We start from the raw sequence: 18,553 nt of genomic DNA, 5'->3' as shown, positions 1-18,553 counted from the left end.
TAGTAAATAAAGACAATGTTTTCAAGGCTGCTTAAACGTTTTAACATATAAATATTAAAAAACGTTTTCGTTTTATTTTCTTGGCCAAGTCGCACCAATGACTTGTCTGCTTAAAATTGTTCTTCTTCTGTTGCACTTAACGTTTTTTCAGGCGATTCGCTGAATGTTGATATAACATCTAGGAATTGAAAAGAATAAACATGTATGAATAAACATAAATACAAAATATGTCCTTAAATTTGCTTGTCTGTTTACAGCTGTATAATACCCCGTTTATATATAACGGGATTTAACAAACCGACTGGGTTTTAAATGTCAATTCCATTGCTTATATTTCAAACAAACCCTCTCAAAGAAGGTTAACCCTGCAAAAAGCTCTAATATAAACAGCATATTACATTGGAAAAATCTCACAATCGATTTTTGCCAAATTCTTCAACATTGTAATTCATTATTATGTTTAGCTGCATTCAGCATTTCCAGCGAGACGGGACAATATATACATCAGGCTCCACAATCATCTCTAAAGGTTCCACATAATGTCTAATTGTCGAAATTTCACCACAAATGTTGTTAGTCGCCTCAGAATTCTTTCTTTGCTATAGAATTGTTTATTTTTCACTTGTCTTTTATATTTTCTTTTGCTCATAGTTGTTATTGAAATTATATGCTTTAAGTTTTCACGATATTTTATTGATTTTTACAAAAACACTTTTTTCACCAACCGCAAAAATTATTTTACGCCAAACAATTAAAAAAATTAAAAAAAGATGCTTCGTTGGGCTATCATCTGTCAGTATACACAATGCTTCTTCTTATTAAGGTAAAGGTATCAATAGTTGACAACCTGGTGACAAAGTGTTGACTTTGTCACCATATTAGTAGACAAAGTGGCGACATGTCAACACATGACCCCACACTTCCTACAGGGCGTATCTAGTTTGAACATTGTAGAACCAGAAGAAGGATGCTAGAACAGTATAAGCATACGCGAGCGGGTATAAATATGCGAGCGTTGCGGGTTTGTGCTTAATAGATAGATAAAGTCCTGCGTGAATAACGTTTTATTTGGTACAAAGTGTATCGGGGAATAAAACAACGTCTACATGGGATTAAGTTAAATCCTGATTTCGTAACAATATTGAGCGTCCTTCTGAGCATCTCCAATCCCATAAAAACATTTTTTCGTGTAAAATTAAAAAAGTTCGAATGATACCTATGTAACCTTTAAAGTTTTTTTTAATGTGGTTTAGGGACTGTGGTGTATGTTGTCTAACGATCCAGTTCGCCTGCTATATATGTACATATTTCTATTTTTAAGTTTTAATAGATATTGTTATAAACAATAATTAATTTATTATTTTATTTTTAGAATTGTTATAAATAAAAAATTTGCCATATGGGCATCTCTTGCCGCACTCGTGATTTTGGCATTGATCTTGGGTCTAGTATTTGGCCTAAAAGGAAGTAATGATACACTTATTGTTGGAGCCGTTGTATCCAATGGCAGAGGATGCGCCGACATCGGAAGGTAAGTCATTTTTACACATAATTTTGAAATGGTTAACGTAAACTGGGTAATGAAAGTAAACTGCGGACAATGAATGGAAAACAAATAAACAAAGTATATGTTTTTGTACAAAAACACTTACTATTAACTGACGAGGATAGCAAATTTTTCGATTTCAAGCATGACAAGCAGAAATACTCATTACATATCGACCTAGTAATTTATTATTTTAACAAGGAAAATCAGTGGTTATTTTTGGCATGCTGTTAAATAAGTAGTTACGACTTGAAGTAACCAAAGTGTAACTGCTAATTGTTGAGATTTCATTTCATTTTTCTCACCAATGGAATGGGAATTGTGGCAATTGTGCATCACGACTTATTGACTTCTTCGGACTTTATCTTCACAAAAGTGTTATTAATTAAATGTGTAATAATTTACAAATTTTCTGTACACTCTTTTAATTTTCAGTCAAATGCTAATTGATGGCGGTACTGCTGTCGATTCAGCCATTGCCACTTTAATTTGTGAAGGTGTCATCTTGACACATAGAATGGGTATTGGTGGTGGATTTGTTGCTACAATTTATAAAAAATCTGAACGTAAAATCGAAACAGTTATTGCACGAGAATCTGCACCGGCTGCAGCCACCAAAGATATGTTTGTTGGACAATCAACAGTGACGGGTAAGTACATACATATATGTAATAAGACAGAAATTCAAAAATCCGAGGCACTAAATAAAAATTAAAAAAAATTACATGTCCATATATTCTGAGATAATGGTCCGAAAGTTATATTTATATCGGGATCTTTTAAAATATTTTTGTTGATTTTTTAAGAAAAAAACTATTTTATTAGCTTGGAAGATAATTTTGAGAGGAGGTTTTGGTGATATCCTTTTATAAGATATGACTTCAGCAAGAATGCCATGCCTCTTATGTGTTGATGCCTTAAGTATGGTAATGGTTAAAAACATGTATATTGTTATTGTCTGGACGATAAGGAGTTCTTTTAGTAATTCAACACGATACCAGTAGGATGTTTACTGGTAATGCAGAAAAAATACTTTTAACCACTTGAATCAAATTACGAGATTTTTAGACGAGGCCCGCGTGACACGACAAATGCCAAAAGAGTATCTAAACAAAACTAGAATCAGTATGGCACAACTCATATTGAGAACGAATTGCTAGCAGAGTAAATTTGAAACTACAAATTTATGGCCATTAAAAAATCGGCGCGTAATCACTGAGCAGCACTCGAACCACCTTCATAGCAGAAATATTCAGAAAATGTTGCTAGTAGAATGGTTTTGTAATGTGATGTGTCGAACTCTGACGAACCACTTCGCCTGAAATATCAGAAGGGTTTTAGTCGAGGATCGCTTGACGCAACAAGTACATATCTCAGGCACTTAATAGAATATTCAAGCTCAACTAGGTACAACTCATATTGAGAACGAATAGATGACAGATTACCTTTCATAGTTACAAATATGTTTGCCTTTAAAAAGTCGGTTCGCTGTTCGCCACTCGAACCACCATCTTAAACGTGACAAGTATTATGCAGAACGTTTACATCACCGTCGAAAAATATCATGTTCTTTTTGACCGGTATCAAACTTGTGACCGTTTGTGCCAAGGCGGTCGTAATAACCACCGTGCCACAGTAGCCTAGGAATAAAAAGGCACGCTAAAAAATTATTAGTAACCGTGTGATTCAAATCACAAGGTTTTTAGACGAGGCCCGCGTGACACGACAAATGGCTATCTCTATACAGGGGCATAACCTAACTGGAGTATTTAAGCCCGACAGCAATCAGTATGTTGTAACTCATATTGAGAATGAATTGATGACAAACTGATTTCGAATTTAAAAAATCGTTTCAAAATTACTGTGCCGTGCTCAAAATTAGATTGAAACCGGCTTTATGCAGGACGGTTTTACCATCGACAAAAAATTTAATCTTATTGTTGTCAGGTGTGGAACTACTGGCCTTTTGCATCCCAGAGGTTTTTAGACGAGGCCTGGTACCTACTTGTTATCGCACAGTAACAGTATCACTTGTAGAGAAGCTTTATCCCAAAGTATTTACGCTTTTTATTGGGTATATAAAATAATGTTTTTTACCGAAATCTGAATACATCTAGAGCTTCCTGAAATACACAGACTAGACTGTCTGTCGAAGACAAGGACGAACAGACCAAAGATATATTTTACGAGCGCTTAGAAGAAACTTATGACCGTTGCCCTGCCCATGACATTAAAATTATACTAGGCGATTTTAATGCCACAATTGGAAAGGAGAATATCTTTGGCCCAACAGTCGGGAAATTCAGTCTCCACAGTGAAACATCTGACAATGGTATGAGGCTGATAGACTTTGCAGCTGCAAAAAACATGGTAGTTAGCAGTACCAGAAGAAACTTACGACCGTTGCCCTGCCCATGACATTAAAATTATTCTAGGCCATTTTAATGCCAAAATTTGAAAGGAACAGTCGGGAAATTCAGTCTCCACAGTGAAACATCTGACAATGGCAAGAAACATGGTAGTTAGCAGTACCAGATTTAAGCATCTCGATATTCATAAGGGCACCTGGCTGTCGCCAGATCAAAGAACAAGAAATCAAATTGATCACGTTGTGATCGATGGAAGACATGCATCAAGCGTGTTGGATGCACCAGAGGTGCAAACATAGACTTTGACCACTACCTTGTTGCAGCAAAGGTACGTATCAGATTAAACTAAGCAAACAACGTCCGAACAGACGCATCACGGAAGTTGGACATCAGTAAGCTGCAGTCACAACATATAGCCACAGCATATTCCACTCAACTGCCCAACTGCTTAATCAAAGCACTCCTCGTCCCGATAACATATCAGGACAATGGCAAAACATTGCCCACTCCATGCAAACAGCCGCAAAATCAGTACTTGGATACCAGAGACCTCCACCAAGGAATCCATGGTATGACCAGGAGTATCGTGCTGCTGCCGAAGAGAAAAATGCGGCATATAGGGCTACTTTACAATCAGTAGCAACGCGAAGCGCACGAGAGAGGAGGAACGTCTTTTCCGCAGGAAAAAGAGAGAGATGGAAAAGCGGGAGTGTGAACAAATCGAGATGTACAGGAGACAGAATGAAGTCCGAAAATTCTACCAAAGAGTGAAACATCAAACTGATGGCTTTGGAACTGGCACATCCTCCTGTGGAGCCCAGCAAGGTAATCTGGTAACTTATACAGATAGTGTGCTAAGGATATGTAAAGAGCATTTTTCCAAACTGTTGGTATCCAATAGTAGCGAAGTCGACGAAGATACCACAGATCCACTCGCAGAAGATGGTATTGAATGTATAACACCTGGCCAAAATGAGGTAATATATAATAATTGTTCCACAAACATCCCAGACGGGACAGGGGAGACTTCTCTCATATCAATGAGTGCACCCCGATTCATATTAGCTCAATGATATGGGACCTACTGTTTATCGCTAAGTCCGAACGGCGTGCCTTACGACACCACTTTATAGAGAAGTTTTACATGCCTGAAATACTCAGGAAATGTCGCCAACATTACTGAGGCGTATTTTGCCACCGTTGAAATTTTTGATGTTGCCTGGCCGGGGAATCGTACCCACGACCTTCTGCGTTCAAGACGGTGTGCATACCATTGCACCACGGTGGCACCCAATGAGGTTAAAACAGCAATAAACCGGCTAAGGAATAATAAGGCAGCAGGAGCCGATGGCCTACCAGCCCAGCTGTTTAAAACTGGAGCGACACGCTGATAAGGTGTATGCATCAGCTAGTTAGCTCCATCTGGCAGGAAGAACGCGTACTCGACGATTGGATCCTTAGCATCCTGTGTCCCGTACATAAGAAAGGAGCTAAGACTTTATGCTCCAACTACAGGGGCATAAGTCTTCTCCCTATCGCCTGCAAGATAGTGTCAGGGATATTGTGCGAACGACTAAAGCCCATGGTCAACGAAATAATTGGACCATACCAATGCGGCTTTAGACCTGGCAAGTCCACCATTGTCCAGATATTTACCCTGCGGCAAATCCTGGGGAAGACCCAAGGGATGCAGATCGAAAGAAAGAACCTCTCCGAAGAGTTTTGTACCAAAATAGGTTTCAAAGACAAAAGGAAGCCTTTCGTGTGATCTTTTAAACATCCTGCTAAAAAAGGTTATACGAGAGGCAAACGTCAAAAGAAGTGGCACAATCTACACCAATAGCCACATGTTACTTGCTTATGCTGATGATATAGACATCATGGGACGATCAGTAAAAGAAAAAAACCGATACCTTTATGAAGGTCCAAGGACAATCTGCTAAAGTGGGTCTGGCGGTAAACGGCGAGAAGACCAAGTTGATGGTGTCGACGCGCAGTGCGTCCATTGAGCTCGGACCAACTGTTGAAGTTGGTTCCTATAGTTTTGAAGTAGTAAAAGACTTCGTATACCTCGGCACCGCCGTAAACACAACAAACGACATCAGTTGTGAAATAAAAAGAAGAATTGTATTGGCCAACAGATGCTACTTTGGCGTAAGTAAGCACTTTAAAAACAAAGCCACAACTCGTCAAACAAAAATAACGCTTTACAAAACACTGATACTACCCGTGCTGATGTATGGTTCCGAAGCCTGGGTTCTTGCACAAGCAGATAAGGCAGTGCTTGGCGTGTTTGAGAGAAAAATTCTTCGAAAGATCTACGGACCAATCTGCGTTGACGGTGAATATCGACGTCGTATGAACCACGAGCTGTATCTGCTATACAACGACATCAATATAGTTAAACGTATCGAGATGCAGCGATTGCGTTAGCTAGGCCATATCATAAGAATGAGCGATGATGAACCTGCTAAAAAGGCATATAAATTCGGGCCGCATGGCGGTGCACGCAGAATTGACAGGCCAAAGAATATATGGCGTAAACAAGTGGATGAAGAGATGAAAAGGCGCGGTGTTCCAGAAAGCGAAGCACTAAACAGAGAGAATTGGAAATCTTTTCTTAGTTCGGCCTATGGAACAAATATTCTGTAATGGGCCAGCTAAGTAAGTAAGTATACTGTCTGTCGATGCCCTTTTCAGAAAAAAATATCCCGTCGACCCACCCCTAACCGTTTCTGGGATGGGGCCCCAAAGTATTTAACCTTTAGCAGCTTTGGTATAAAATATTTTTTTACGGAAATCTGAGTACATCTAGAGCTTCCTGAAATACATAGGCTAGATGGTCCTTCGATGCCCACTCCAGAAAAAATATCCCGTCGACCCATCCCTCACCGTTTTTTGGCCGGGGCCCAAAGTATTAACCTTTAGCACCTTTAGTATTGGGTATATAAAATAATTTTTTACCGAAATCTGAATATATCTAGAGCTCCCTGAAATACATAGGATAGATGGTCCTAATTAAGTCCTTAACAGAGCTCTGTTAATTCCGTAACAGATCTCTGTTAATTTCGTAATAGTACACTGCTGATGGTTCTTGTTTTTGCTAAAATTAAATCTTCCAATTTGAGACCCATTTTTTTTCACACATTTTCCAACTCACATAATAAACCAAACTGTTTCCTTCTCCGTTTTCCTCCTAGGCGCCCTGGCTGGAGCTGTACCTGGTGAAATTCTTGGCTATTGGGAAATGCATCAACGTTATGGTCGTTTGCCATGGTCTGTGCTTTTCCAACCCACCATTAAATTGTGTCGTGAAGGTCATTGGGTTTCCAAATATTTAGCAGCTGCCCTCGTCTCAAAAGAAGAACAAATACGTAACGAACCTTCTATGGCGGAAGTATTTGTTAAACCAGATGGTAGCCTATACAAGGTAGGTGATTATCTTAAACGTTTGGCATTGGCTGATACCTTGGAGAGAATTGCCAAAAATGGTGCTGGTGAGATATACGATGGTGGTGAAACAGGCAGAATGTTTGTGGAAGATATTCAGGCAATGGGTGGCATAATTACTTTGGACGATTTAAAGAACTACAAGTAAGTAGGGATGTAGAAATTATAAAAGTAGCATGTTTTAATGAATATTGTGTGTTGTTTACAGGGTCAAATGGGAGGATACACATCATGTGGTGGCCAATGTCACAGGTGGCTATAAATTGTATACAACTCCACTACCCTCCAGCGGTGCCTTGTTGGCCTTTATATTAAATGTCATGAGTGATTTGTATACCGATGATCGTGCCATCTACTGGCAGCGTGTCATTGAAACCTACAAGCATGCCTATGGTCATCGCAGCAACTTGGGTGACATGGAAAATGATCCGGAAATGCATGATGCCATCAAAGAGACATTTGAGAAAATGATTAGCCAAGAATTTGCCGATGAAATACGTAAATTGATCTACGACGACAAGACTTTTAATGACACCATCTATTATGGTGCCAATTTCACTGTGGAAGAAGATCATGGTACTGCCAATATGGCTGTGCTGGCCGCCAATGGTGATGCTGTCACTGTGACAAGCACTGTGAATAATTACTTTGGTGCCAAGGTACGTTCAACACGTACTGGTATTATTTTAAACGATGAAATGGATGACTTCTCCACACCCGGTCTGATTAATTCCTTTGGTGTGCCAGCCTCACCAGCGAACTACATTAAACCCGGCAAGAGACCCATGTCTTCAATGTGCCCCGCAATTATTCTCGATCATGAGGGTAATGTGAAAATGTTGGTGGGTGCTGCTGGTGGCACGAAAATCACAACCTCCGTGGCAGCGGTAAGTTGAGAGATCAAATTTTGGAAATGGCTAATTTGAAATAATTTTATTTTGTCTCTTTGCAGACCATTATAAAATATTTAATATTTAATGAAACCATGGATCAAGCTGTCAATGATGGCCGTTTACACCATCAATTGGCTCCCATGTTAATTGACGCTGAATCTGAGGTCCCTGTTGAGATTCGTAATTATTTAAGCAAAGTTGGTCATGTAGTGTCCGTGTCTCCCGAAGGTAGTGGTTTTGCTGCCTTGACGGCAATTGGTGTGCGCACCGGAGTACCTGAACCCTATTTTGATCGTCGTCGTGTTGGTAGCACAGCCACCATTCAAGCTCGCAATAAAATGCAGCATTAAAAGAAATTTGAAGTAGAAGAAGCATATGACAATGGACGCTCATAAGTATTGCCAGCCAGTCAAAAATACAAATATAGTATTAAAGTGTTATTTAATCTATATACGTGTACATAAATAAATATTTTATATATTTTTTGTTTGTAAATATTATATAAGAGATTTTAATGTTTGTTTATATTGTTGATATGCTAATTTTGTTCATATCGATAATTGTTTGTGATTATTTTCTCGGTGCTGTTAAAAATGCATTCCGTGCAAGTCAGGGATTCGTAAATATTAATCATTATTTCTATAATATTTATGTGAATATGTATGTACGTATTTTTAACTATAGTTGATTTTTTTATTTTTGTAACAAAAAACAAACAATACACAATTATGTACGTGTTGAATACTGAATTTAATAAATAAACTATTAATTAAATAAGGAAACGACTAAAGAGTGTATGATATTTTAAATACAGCCAGTGCAGCGTCAGTGCACAACTAACTGACTCCCTAAAAATTCCCTTGTATTTATAGCCCGACTTCTCCAGAAGGAAGATCTAGTAACGTTTACAAATTTTTGCTTAGAAAATTTGTCCCGTAAAAATTTACAAGTGGGGCCAGCTGACTTTTAATCAGCTGTTCAAAGTAAACAAATTAAAATGTTTACGTTTTTGACCAAGAAAAGTTCACAATATAAAATATTTTAGAATATAAAGCATTGTACATAGGATTATCGCTTTAAATAACTAAAATTTAATTTTAAAATTAATGTTTTTGTGCCATTTAATTTACAATATCAAAAGCAACAAATTGTTTATACATTTCGATTATTGCTTTTCATTACCTATCCCTAGACGGTGAATATCGACGTCGCATGAACCACGAGCTATATCGGTATACAAAGACATACAGTGGTTCAGAAGCGTTAAAACTGGTCAAACTTTGGAACGGCAGTAAGTAAAATAACCTCACACATCCACCAATCACAACAACGTGGATAAAGACACAACTCCACTCCATATCCTTATAGACACTTCTCTTCCAGTTTTTTTATAATTTGTATTTTTTTTCAGATGTCGAAAATAGTTTCGGGGTCGTCAGAGAAACCGATGCAATGTTCAGCGTTCCTTACGTAAAGTAACGTTTTTTGATCAGTCGCGTCTGTCTATATGTCAGATGATTATCTTCTTGTTTATGTGGTTGAGAATACGAGTCTCTAAACGACATAATTGAAGAAGCGCAAATTGATAAGCGGACTGGAATAACTTATACAGGAAAGTTGTTATATTCAGTTCATTCTAGACCCAGCTTCAGAATGGCGACCCTGGAGTAGTATTGGAAATAGACGAGGCGGAAAGAGAAAGTACCACCATGACCATGCTGTTGAGGGGCAATGGGTTTTCGGCGTTATTGAACGGTGAACAATTAAATATTTTATTGTCTCCATTGAAGACCGTTTGAAAAATACCCTGTTGCCCTTCATAAAATGGTATATACACCCGGATCCGTGATAACTTCCGACTTTTGGAAGGTATGTGTTACAAAAATATACATATGTATTTAAAATAGTATATATTAATGTCCGAGGAGGAATCAAATAAATTACACAATTACACTGCAATTGACTCCATTATGCTATGGAAGTGTCACAATCATGAAAGTGTTAGAAACGAGTGTTCTTAAATATTGGCAAAAATTGGAAAATATGAATTTTGAAATAAAAATAAATGAAAATATACATTTATCCAGCGTTTTTTGTTTTTCAACAATTGTTGTACAATAATTTTGTATGTTCAAATTCTCTCATGTGTAAGGGTTAAGGTTTAGTAGTACACCAATAAAAATATAAACAAATAAATGTCGGAAAATTTGAGAAAATTAAAGAAAAGAGGTAAATTGAGCGTCCTCCACCCGCCGTATAAAAGCCGAAAATTAAAGAAAAGATGGAAATTGAGCGTCCTTCACCGCCGTATAAAAGCCGAAAATCCCAAAAAAATGTCTGTCATTTTGTATGTGGTAAGAGAGTTTTAGACCACGTTTACCTTTGGTCAAGATAAACTTTACAAATAAAACAAAAAGAAAAAACACAAATAAAGTGGTGAGTAGTATCTTTATTTAATAACCAATTCTTGGTGGTTCTTTTGTATTTTATCATATGTTGTGCGCGATAAACCCCTTAAGTAAGTGTAAAGCAATTCATGATGTGATCGGGGTGTTAATTACGGGTTAAAATTACTTATTTAAAGATCGTTGCCAACCCACAAAGGATCATCAAGTGTTGACCTTCTCAACAAGAAGGCTAGAGGAGGTCGTTATATTTTTAATAAACGGGTGTTTCTTAGCCGAGGTTGCCGCTTCATGTGCGGAGTATGCCCCAATGCTTTGGTCTGGAGAGACGACGGAACCCCTAGAAAGATAAATTACATAAGTATTGAGGAACCAAGGTAACCAATCAAGACTAAAAATATTTACCAAAATTTAAATGTCCATTCGATTCGGAGTAGAGTGATTGTTGTCTCTAATGGAATTACGGACTAAATCGTCCCTTTAATTTTGAAGACAACCTGCAAAGAAGAAAAGAAATTTTGATTTAACAATTTTAAAGTTTGCATTTTTTTATCCTAGGAGTCACTAATCTTGACCAAAAACAAAGAAGAAAAACCTTAAAGAAATCAAATAGTTTTAAGTGTAATTAAAAGTTAAGCTAAATCGTGTTGTCCGTAGTGAGTAGATTTTACTTTTAAGATTCAAAATTTTGTTAGGATTTCTAACGCCCTACAGATTACGTGAGCGTAGGGTTGCACTGATGTACGATAGGAATAATTGGAATTGATTTTGTGTATGGACATATGGTAACGTCCATGATACCTTCGTAACAGAGCTCTATTAGGAGGTTGTAGTCTTTTCTAAAGTGGCCATATTGGCGAAAAATATTCCTAAGCGTATTAGTTGGTAGCCTGAGCGATTGGCTCACAATAGAAGCGTCGGTGTTAGGAGTTCAAATATTGACTTTGTTTAAATGTTTTGCTGTTAGGTTTAAGTTTAGAAGATGTCCATAAAATATTTTAATGTTTGCTTTTATGTCATTATAATGAATTGCTAAGTGTTTCTTTGTGAGGGAGTGAATAGGATGTAAGTTACTGGTCGGTAAGTGTGTGTGTGGCTTTCGGGGCTCTTAAGAAATGTTTCTATTATGACGAAAGAGTAAAGGTAGGGTGGGCAAATGTGGGAACGAAGACAGTAAGTTCCCTGGTCATGGTAATATTTTGTTTGTGTATGTATTCCCCCTTCTCATTATTGTTCGACCCCTAGGGCTGATGGTGGGAGGGTTAAGAACCCCCTGGATGTGTGTGCCCCGACTGAGCGAGTTGGAACCCCACCATAGCGCCGCATTAGGCGGTACGCAACAAATTGTCATTCATGATTGGGCTGAAAATAACGTAAAGTATAACCCACACATGAGGACTAACTACACTCATGTAATTCGCAGATCCTAAAAGTATGCTGTAAATATTCAAACTTAAATATCGGTAGCAATCATTATATTTGAACAAATATGGTAACATAGCTTTCTTGCGAAGTAAACAAGTTAAAAAATGTAAACAAAAACACAGCCGATCAACATTCCCCACAAATCAAACCCCAGGGCAAGAGCAATTATTAATGCAGCTGATAAGAAAGTATTTAGTAGATATTAAATGCAAGTAGGACAGACCGCACAGTTCTGGAAAATACACCGATTGCCAGTCACAACAGAAAGTAAGAAAGCGACTTCTCACATTAAAGAATTAAAAAAGGCAAGGGTAACGAATCAAAAATGTCAATTGAACCAATACTTTTGATCCATGGAGGAGCTGGTGATATTACTGATGCCCGTGTTCCAGGCAAGCTGGGAGGTATGAAGAAAGCCTTGCGTTCAGCAATTGAACATTTAATACCTCCAAGTGGTGGTGAAGGCAGTTCATTGAATGCTGTAGAAGCAGCAGTTCGATCCATGGAATGTGATGAAAATTTTAATGCTGGTTATGGTTCATGTTTGAATTTGGATGGCAAAGCTGAGGTAGAGGCCAGTATAATGGAAGGAGATAAACTGAGAGCTGGGTGTGTTACACTTATCCACGATATAATGCATCCCATTTCGGTTGCACGCTATGTAATGCAAAAGACACAACATACTTTCCTGGGTGGTGTTGCTGCTCAGAAATTTGCCTTGGATCAAGGATTTGAACAAATGACAGGTGAGTAAGTAGTGTGATTAAATGTGAATATTGTTTCGGAATATTTTTTCTTTACTAAATCCATAGGAAACTAAACTGAAGAATTGAATTGCATAGAACAAACTCAGATTTAAGTCCATGGACTGCCCCTTACGGATCTCTTTGCTATGTCTACCATTGATAGATATTGGGACCCACATTACATATATTTTTTCGCTTAATCGGGAGCTCAAAAGCTTTTAAATGGTAGCCATATGGCTATCAAAGTAGGCATCACAAGGAGTTTCACGAGGTGGCCTTAAAATATACTTGTTCCCAAACGAAATCGAAATTATGATTTCTAAATAACATTTTATATGTTTCCATCATTTCAGATGGTTCCTTGGTAACCGATGATGCACGACGAGCTTTGCAGGAGTTCAAAGAACGTCAAGCCAAGGGTTTGGATACGATATTTGCACGCACTGAACTCGATGCTGAAAAACGGGACCCGAAAGAAAAAGAAACAATCGGAGAATCTGGCAGTACAGTGGGCGCTGTTGCCATTGATTCCAAAGGTGACATAGCTGTTGCAACCTCAACTGGTGGTATTACGGGGAAAGTTGCTGGACGCATTGGTGATACCCCCTTGTTGGGATGTGGTACTTATGCTGATAATAAAATTGGTGGTGTTTCCACTACCGGCCATGGTGAAACAATAATGCGTTTTAATTTGGCACAAAAAATTCTTTCAAAAATTCAATATGGCAATAAAACAGCACAGCAAGCTACCGAGGAAGCATGTAAAGAAATGACTGAACGTTTGGTGGGAACTGGTGGTGCTATAACTATTGATGCCCGCGGGAATGTTGGTATATATTGGACATCGAAACGTATGGCTTATGCCTATATCAAAGGCAATAAATTGATATATGGCATAAATAACGATGAACAGTTCGAGGAGGATTTGTGAAGGTGTTTTTGGAAAATACTGCCTTTGGTGAAAACTATTGATTTTTTAATATGAATATAACTTTAAATATCTGATATAATTAAGCAGTTAATTTGTATATTCTTTTACAAATTTCAATATTCTTTTTCCGTTACAAATGTGTATAACTCGGTATGACTATAAACATAAATAGAATTATTTAGGAGTGAAATAAGAAGTGATATTCATTTGTTTTTGATTTTGTCCCCTTTGTCGGGAACATTGTATTGACCTTCATAGTTCATAATTCATAGTCGCAATGACGGTATTCAATCGTAACATCTTCAATATTATTTCTGTACTTTCTTTAATAAATACAGACACGCTACTCATTAAAAATGTAACTTATTTTGAAACAATTTTCGATGTTTAAGCCATGCCATTGTTCTACTAGATGGTGTGGTACCACAACATCTTCTTCTAATACGATAAAAAAAAAACTTTTCTATTGTGTAGTGGGTTGTCAACTGTCCTAAATCAAAATTCCCATGGATTTCAATCACTATTTCGCAAAGCAGTTTTTCTCCTTCAATTCACCAACAACTGTATTATTATAAACTGACTTAAAGACGCCCATATGAAAATCTTCATAAGCATATATTTTTTTTTTAATTTTGTTTCATTAACGCAGTATGTGCCCACATATTCAAAATTTATGTTGTTGATTTTTCCCTTATGGAAGGCAATTGATATACATACTTGATATCATATGGTTCGCACCGAACCCCCACAGCTTTCTCCGCCGGAATCCTTCAACCGCAGGTAGGGTTAAGTCAACCCTTACACCTGCCGTAAGGGGGTTTAATAAGTTTATGTGCCGTCCTTCGGCATCGCACACATTGTAAGCAATGTTAACACCGATATCCTCTGCCGCGGAGTATATTTTACCCAACATGAAATTTAAATCATGGGGTAAACACCTAATTCGGCCTTCTTGGGTACCAATAAATAGTGTCCAGTCAGCAAATAACCCGGTTAGCAGGAAAGCATACTGCAAGATCTTCATGCCATTTAGTTTGACGCGTATAGCGTCGAAGTGCAGAACACATATTTTATTTCAGACACTTTGTTCCGCGAATCCCATTCCACCGCGGTACCGTGGGTACCACCTTTCCACCGTGGCAAGTGCTGGTGTAGTGTTACCCAAATCTCGTTGGCCATGTACGTAAGCTCGCCTTCCAGATAGAGCTTTGCTAATCAAAGCATTTTTTTCCTCTTCTGAAAAAATTTCTTGGCCAATTCGCAGATTATACAAATTTTCCATTGACATTTTTAAGGTTGTTTGTTTGCTTACTTGCCGCCCGTTTTAAACTTCAAGAAATTTATGGAGTTCATTTCGATGTTCATCACATGAACTATGACATATGAAATTTACACTGACATAAAAGACTAATACCGCGTTTAGACTTGACCGGATTGTGTGCGTTTTTTAACATTTCATTTCATCATCGTCTTGAGGAATCTGTGATCAAGGATTAGATACTACCGACATCACCACTGCATTCCTTGCCATCTATTCATTCGGAATTTGATGGGAACTTTTCCGGATGTAGCAGCAATGAAATGACAGCCTTAAAACCCAGGATGGACGCAATTGCAAGGGCTTTGGAAGATATAGAAACCACAAATAGTAGAAAACCCTACACCAACAAGGAGTTTCAAATGGCCTTATATCTAGTTAACTACAATGTAGGCCATCCGAAGGATGTCGCCGCATTTTTTGCAATACCATATCCGTCTTTAATGTACCAGTTGCACAGGACCGTCGGAGGGCCTTATGCGAAGTCCTACAAAATTGCTAAAATTAAAAGGCAAAATAAAACAACAAAAATGGCAATGTCTATGCCAACCAAACAAGAGATTGACAAAAGTACAAAAAAGTTTTACGAATTTTTACAAAACAATAAAAAAGGACAAACAAAAGAACAAGAAGATACATTGTCTTTTTATTCTTCGAAGAGGGGGTCCTCTGTTTTTAAGGAAATGCAGGAAAAAATATAGTTTTTTTGTTATTTCTTTATTTTGCTTTTTGTGATTTTATCTTATTTTTGTGTGTTTGTGCTTAATTTGTATTTTTTATTTTGCTTTTGTTATTTTGTTTTTTGTTTTGTGATTTTATTCTTGTGTGTTTGTGCTTAATTTGTATTTTTTTTTTATTTTGCTTTTATTTATTGTTTTTGTTCTTAAATAATAAATATTGTTTATAATAACAATAAATGGTTTCATGTTTTAATACATTTCATTTTCATTGGTTGTGATTCAGTTTCCTCTGAACGTTTGCGTTTTTTAGCTACTCATCATTATTTATAAATGAATGGGCCACCATCTACTCCAAAGTAGATGTCATGAGTACCAACTTGTTGTGTCAGAATGCCTCTGAAGGCCTGAAGCTTATATAGTTTATGGGAAATATCAAATGCTACACTTGACTTCTCTGGCATTTAATGACAATGTTCTGTCACGTGCACTTGTTCATTCGGAAATATTTTCTCCTCCCTGTATGCTAATTGTAATTTCAAATGGAATAATTCGAATTACAAATAGAATAATTCGAATTACAAATAGAATAATTCGAATTTCAAATGGAATAATTCGAATTACAAATGGAATTCTCGAACTATAAATAAAATGTTACGAACTACAAATAGGAATAGCGGATTACAAATGAAATGTTACGAATGTTTCGAATTACATGGGAAAAAGGTGTAGTATATTTCTATAAGGTAAAGTTGCAAGGAGTTTGATATTTTTTCTTTGGCATTCATTTTCCAATTGATATACAGAAACATGCCCTTTCAGCATCGAGTATGATGAACATTTTAATGCTGGTTATGGTTCATGTTTGAATTTGGATGGCAAAGCTGAGGTAGAGGCCAGTATAATGGAAGGAGATAAACTGAGAGCTGGTGTGTTACACTTATCCACGATATAATGCATCCCATTTCGGTTGCACGCTATGTAATGCAAAAGAACCAACATACTTTCCTTGGTGGTGTTGCTGCTCAGAAATTTGCCTTGGATCAAGGGTTTGAACAAATGACAGGTGAGTAAGTAGGGTGAGTAAGGTAGTGTGAATATTGTTATCGCCGGGAGCACAAAAACTTTAAAATGGTATCCATATTGCTATCAAAGCAGGCATCACAAGGAGTTTCGCGAGGTGGCCTTACATAAATTAGACTTGTTCCCAAACAAAATCGAAATTTTGATTTCCAAGCCAAGGGTTTGGATACGATATTTGCACGCACTGAACTCGGTGCTGAAAAACGGGACCCGAAAGAAAAAGAAACAATCGGAGAATCTGGCAGTACAGTGGGCGCTGTTGCCATTGATTCCAAAGGTAACATAGCTGTTGCAACCTCAACTGGTGGTATTACGGGGAAAGTTGCTGGACGCATTGATGATACCCCCTTGTTGGGATGTGGTACTTATGCTGATAATAAAATTGGTGGTGTTTCCACTACCGGCCATGGTGAAACAATAATGACTGAACGTTTGGTGGGAACTGGTGGTGCTATAACTATTGATGCCCGCGGGAATGTTGATATATATTTGACATCGAAACGTATGGCTTATGCCTATATCAAAGGCAATAAATTGATATATGGCATAAATCACAATGAACAGTTCGAGGATGATTTGTGAAGGTGTTTTTGGAAAATACTGCCTTTGGTGAAAACTATTGATTTTTTAATATGAATATAACTTTAAATATCTGATATAATTAAGCAGTTAATTTGTATATTCTTTTACAAATTTTAATATTCTTTTTCCGTTACAAATGTGTATAACATGTTATGACTATAAACATAAATAGAATTATTTAGGAGTAAAATAAGAAGTGATATTCATTTGTTTTTGATTTTGTCCCCTTTGTCGGGAACATTGTTTTGAACTTCATATTTCATAGTTAGTTAGTGATGCAATCACGGTATTCAATCGTAACATCTTCAATATTATTTCTGTACTTTCTTTAGTATATACAGACACGCTACTCATTAAAAAATATAACTTATTTTTAAGCAATTTTCATTCTAAATGCCGTGATAAGTGATTTATTTTGAATAAGCAGTTCCATTTGTTCAACAAAAAACACTTCGTTCGGCGCCGTAATATCGAAAATGCATGAATTCATTAAACAAGTGCCAGCGACATTAACAACATCAACAATATAACAAACTGGAAGTCCAGCGTATTGTGTTAAATATCTCCACTGGAGTCACCGATTTTCCGATTTATAGAGGAGGAAAGACGGGTCATTGCCCTAAAGGCATTAGCATCGAGATGTGGATACCTCATGGATCAAGAGTTCCTCAATTACCACACGTCATATATTGAAGTTGTGGAACGGTGGTACCTCCAAAGATACAGATTGTGAGTCCTCAACATCGGGACTGGAGGCAGACGAGAGTACACAATAATGGATATTATGAATATGTTGTCTAGAATATATACCGCAGCCGAGGATATAAGCGCTAAAATCGAGTACAACGTATGCGATGCGGCAACCCAGTATGCAATAGATATGATGTGGGTATCACGAAAATTCCCAGAACATATAAAATCTATAAAAGGGTAAGCCTATATCACCCCCATCGCACCCCAGGAAATCCATATATGAAACCACATTTAATGAAACAAATAGTACGGATAAACTAGAGTTTTTTGTGGGATTAACCCACTTCGAGATGATTTATTTGACGTTTGCCCTATGGAATTGACATTTGAAATCCAAACCCACTGGGTTTATCCGGTTAAGTCTAACCGGGGTAC

At 37.4% G+C, this 18,553-nt stretch overlaps 2 protein-coding genes, 1 long non-coding RNA gene and 1 pseudogene across 3 annotated transcripts in view; 3 read left to right on the top strand and 1 right to left on the bottom strand.

The window, feature by feature from the left end:
* Positions 1-9,040, top strand: part of Ggt-1 (gamma-glutamyl transpeptidase) — a 42,152-nt gene extending 33,112 nt beyond the window's left edge. The window contains exons 2-6 of the mRNA XM_073976269.1: positions 1,373-1,531; positions 1,982-2,196; positions 7,116-7,509; positions 7,574-8,252; positions 8,318-9,040. Of these exons, the coding sequence (XP_073832370.1) occupies positions 1,373-1,531; positions 1,982-2,196; positions 7,116-7,509; positions 7,574-8,252; positions 8,318-8,608 (1,738 nt within the window). The 3' untranslated portion in view covers positions 8,609-9,040. The remainder of the gene's footprint in view (positions 1-1,372; positions 1,532-1,981; positions 2,197-7,115; positions 7,510-7,573; positions 8,253-8,317) is intronic.
* A 1,647-nt stretch (positions 9,041-10,687) lies between these two features.
* On the bottom strand, positions 10,688-15,098 carry LOC141396950 (uncharacterized). Its single transcript, XR_012411276.1, has 3 exons — positions 14,483-15,098; positions 11,069-11,160; positions 10,688-11,003 (listed from the first exon to the last, which is right to left on the bottom strand). It is a non-coding gene; the product is annotated as an uncharacterized lncRNA (long non-coding RNA).
* LOC141396949 (probable isoaspartyl peptidase/L-asparaginase GA20639) lies at positions 12,200-13,967 on the top strand. The gene is made up of 2 exons (XM_073972688.1): positions 12,200-12,834; positions 13,188-13,967. The coding sequence occupies exons 1-2, from the start codon at positions 12,414-12,416 to the stop codon at positions 13,763-13,765; spliced, it is 999 nt and encodes a 332-aa protein (XP_073828789.1). The 5' UTR covers positions 12,200-12,413; the 3' UTR covers positions 13,766-13,967.
* A 269-nt stretch (positions 15,099-15,367) lies between the features above and the next one.
* On the top strand, positions 15,368-17,598 carry LOC141398402 (probable isoaspartyl peptidase/L-asparaginase GA20639; annotated as a pseudogene).
* Positions 17,599-18,553: the final 955 nt, after the last annotated feature.

The sequence above is a fragment of the Musca autumnalis genome, unplaced genomic scaffold (genome assembly GCF_047663935.1).
Source record: "Musca autumnalis isolate F117 unplaced genomic scaffold, ASM4766393v1 scaffold_3, whole genome shotgun sequence".
In the NCBI taxonomy this organism is placed as follows: domain Eukaryota; kingdom Metazoa; phylum Arthropoda; class Insecta; order Diptera; family Muscidae; genus Musca; species Musca autumnalis.
This window is presented reverse-complemented; position numbering and strand designations above follow the sequence as displayed.